This window comes from Triticum aestivum, unplaced genomic scaffold (assembly GCF_018294505.1).
Source record: "Triticum aestivum cultivar Chinese Spring unplaced genomic scaffold, IWGSC CS RefSeq v2.1 scaffold132777, whole genome shotgun sequence".
Lineage (NCBI taxonomy): Eukaryota > Viridiplantae > Streptophyta > Magnoliopsida > Poales > Poaceae > Triticum > Triticum aestivum.
Window position 1 is genome coordinate 1 of NW_025250393.1, and position 2,173 is coordinate 2,173.

General features: G+C 48.0%; 1 protein-coding gene across 1 annotated transcript; it reads left to right on the plus strand.

Moving 5' to 3' along the window:
- Window positions 1-26: 26 nt before the first annotated feature.
- Window positions 27-2,026, plus strand: LOC123177333 (anthocyanin regulatory R-S protein-like). The gene is made up of 3 exons (XM_044591148.1): window positions 27-1,140; window positions 1,291-1,680; window positions 1,769-2,026. Exons 1-3 carry the CDS (start codon window positions 499-501, stop codon window positions 1,838-1,840), a joined length of 1,104 nt encoding a protein of 367 aa, XP_044447083.1. The 5' UTR covers window positions 27-498; the 3' UTR covers window positions 1,841-2,026.
- The last annotated feature ends 147 nt before the right edge of the window (window positions 2,027-2,173 follow it).

Sequence of the window (2,173 nt, forward strand, 5' to 3'; positions counted from 1 at the left end):
TGTTTACTTTCCGTCCCTTAGTTTGCCGACATCTTATTGTTTATCATCACAATGTGTCTTTAAAATGAACCAAATGCTCCTATTAATTGTCTAGCTTTGCCATTTTTTCGAAAGAGAGGTTAAAAACCCCGGCCTTCACATTATTGCGAAGCACATAACCATCTTTATTAATAGAGTTGAATATGTCCACGGAACCCTCATGAGGTCATGTGAAGACTAAAGACCAAATCGATCCATGAGTTTTTCCGGTTGTTCACCAAACGAAATGATAGTCATGCATGGCACGAGACAACTCTCTCTAAGGAACTCGGATAACTTCAGGAGAAGGGGTGCCTCCTATGCCTTTTCTAGGCCTAAAACACGTTCATGCCTCTCCTCTCTAAAGTCTGACCTTATTGAAAAGTAGTATACTTTCTTTCGTGGTGTTCACTCCTTTGAATAAGTTAAAATAAAACAAAGTGCTATCAATCGATTTGCTAGGTTTTGGAGGACAGGGACATGGTGAACCGGATCAACACATCTTTCTGGGACCTAAAGTTCCCAACATCGGAGGAGCCAAACTCCAGCCCATCAGCAGATGATACTGGGGATGCCGACATCGTGTTCGAAGACCTCAACCATGAAAGCATAGCCGCCATAATACCCGGGGAACTCGAGCTAGGGGAGGTCGAGTGCCTATCCGACGGCAACCTCGAGCGGATCACGAAGGAGATCAATGGGTTCTACGGCCTCTGCGACGAGCTGGACGTGGGGGCTCTCGAGGAAAATTGGATCATGGGCGGGTCTTTGGAGGTCATGTCTGCGTCGGAAGTGTCGATGGCGCCTGCCGCCACCGACGGGATCACTGATGGTGCTGTCACTTTTAGCTTCGTTGAACCCTCTCGCTCATCATGCTTTACGGCTTGGAAGAGATCGTTGGACTCAACAGAAGACGTGGATACGTCCGTCGCCGGGGAGTCGCAGAAGTTGCTGAAGAAAGTTTTGGCCGGTGGCGCATGGGCAAATAATGGTGGTGACGGCACCGCGAGAGCTCAGGAAAGTACCAACACAAAAAACCATGTCATTTCGGAGAGGAGACGCCGGGAGAAGCTCAATGAGATGTTTCTGATTCTCAAGTCGTTGGTTCCGTCCATTCACAAGGTAACACGTGCACACCATCAAAAAGTACTCCCTCTGTAAAGAAATATAAGAACATTTAAATCACTACTTTTTTCTCCATGAAGGGAGTAGAAAAAAGAAGTCCTAGACAGGTTTCATACCTTTTTCTTTCTTTATGAATTGTGATTGCAGGTGGACAAGGCATCCATCCTAGCTGAAACGATAGCCTACCTCAGAGAGCTGGAGCAGAAGGTGGAGGAGCTAGAATCCAACAGGGCGGCCGCAACAGCCGTTCGAAAACTCCATGACGTCAGCGGGAAGAAGGTGTTAGCTGGTTCCAAGAGAAAGGCGTCGGAGCTCGGCGGGGACGACGCGGACAGGGTGCTCTCCAAGGAGGACGTCCCGAGCAACGTCGTCAACGTCACCGTGACGGAAAAAGAGGTGCTCCTGGAGGTGCAATGCCGGTGGAAGGAGCTGCTCATGACACAAGTGTTCGACGCCATCAAGAGCCTCCGCCTGGACGTGCTCTCCGTGCACGCGTCCACGCCCGACGGCCTCCTCGCTCTTAAGATACGAGCTCAGGTCTGGTATTAAGCTCGTTCTGGCAACAGAGAAGCAGCATCAACGGCCAATATTGATTTTACTGTTGTGCTTTGGTGAATTATTGCAGTTTGCCGGCCCTGCCGCCGTGGAGCCCGGGATGATCAGCGAAGCGCTCCAGAGAGCCATACGCAGGCGCTGAAAGGAAACGCTGCTGAAAGCGTGACACTGGCGCTGTAGATTCGTAAATCTGGTGGCTATGTTCTTCAGACATGACAATTATTTCTTTCGCTCCGAAACGCCTGTTGTAGTCGCCCGTTGGGCTTGATAACGACGGGCTTACTAAGAAACGCCGTGGAGACGGGCGAGCATTTTTTTTATGTAAAATAATTTTTAAGTAAAACGCAGTGTGCTGCCATAGTTTAGTGCACAAAAATTTAACGATGACATGATTACATATAACTATTCGGCAACAAAAAAAACATGTAAACAAAATAAATCATTATATAATATTTATGAAACGAAATATCATGTG

Coding starts and splice junctions, on each gene's coding strand:
- LOC123177333 (XM_044591148.1), top strand. CDS start 499: ATGGTGAACCGGATCAACACATCTTTCTGGGACCTAAAGTTCCCAACA. Junction 1,141..1,290: donor TGGTTCCGTCCATTCACAAG/GTAACACGTGCA, acceptor TTGTGATTGCAG/GTGGACAAGGCATCCATCCT. Junction 1,681..1,768: donor CTCTTAAGATACGAGCTCAG/GTCTGGTATTAA, acceptor GAATTATTGCAG/TTTGCCGGCCCTGCCGCCGT.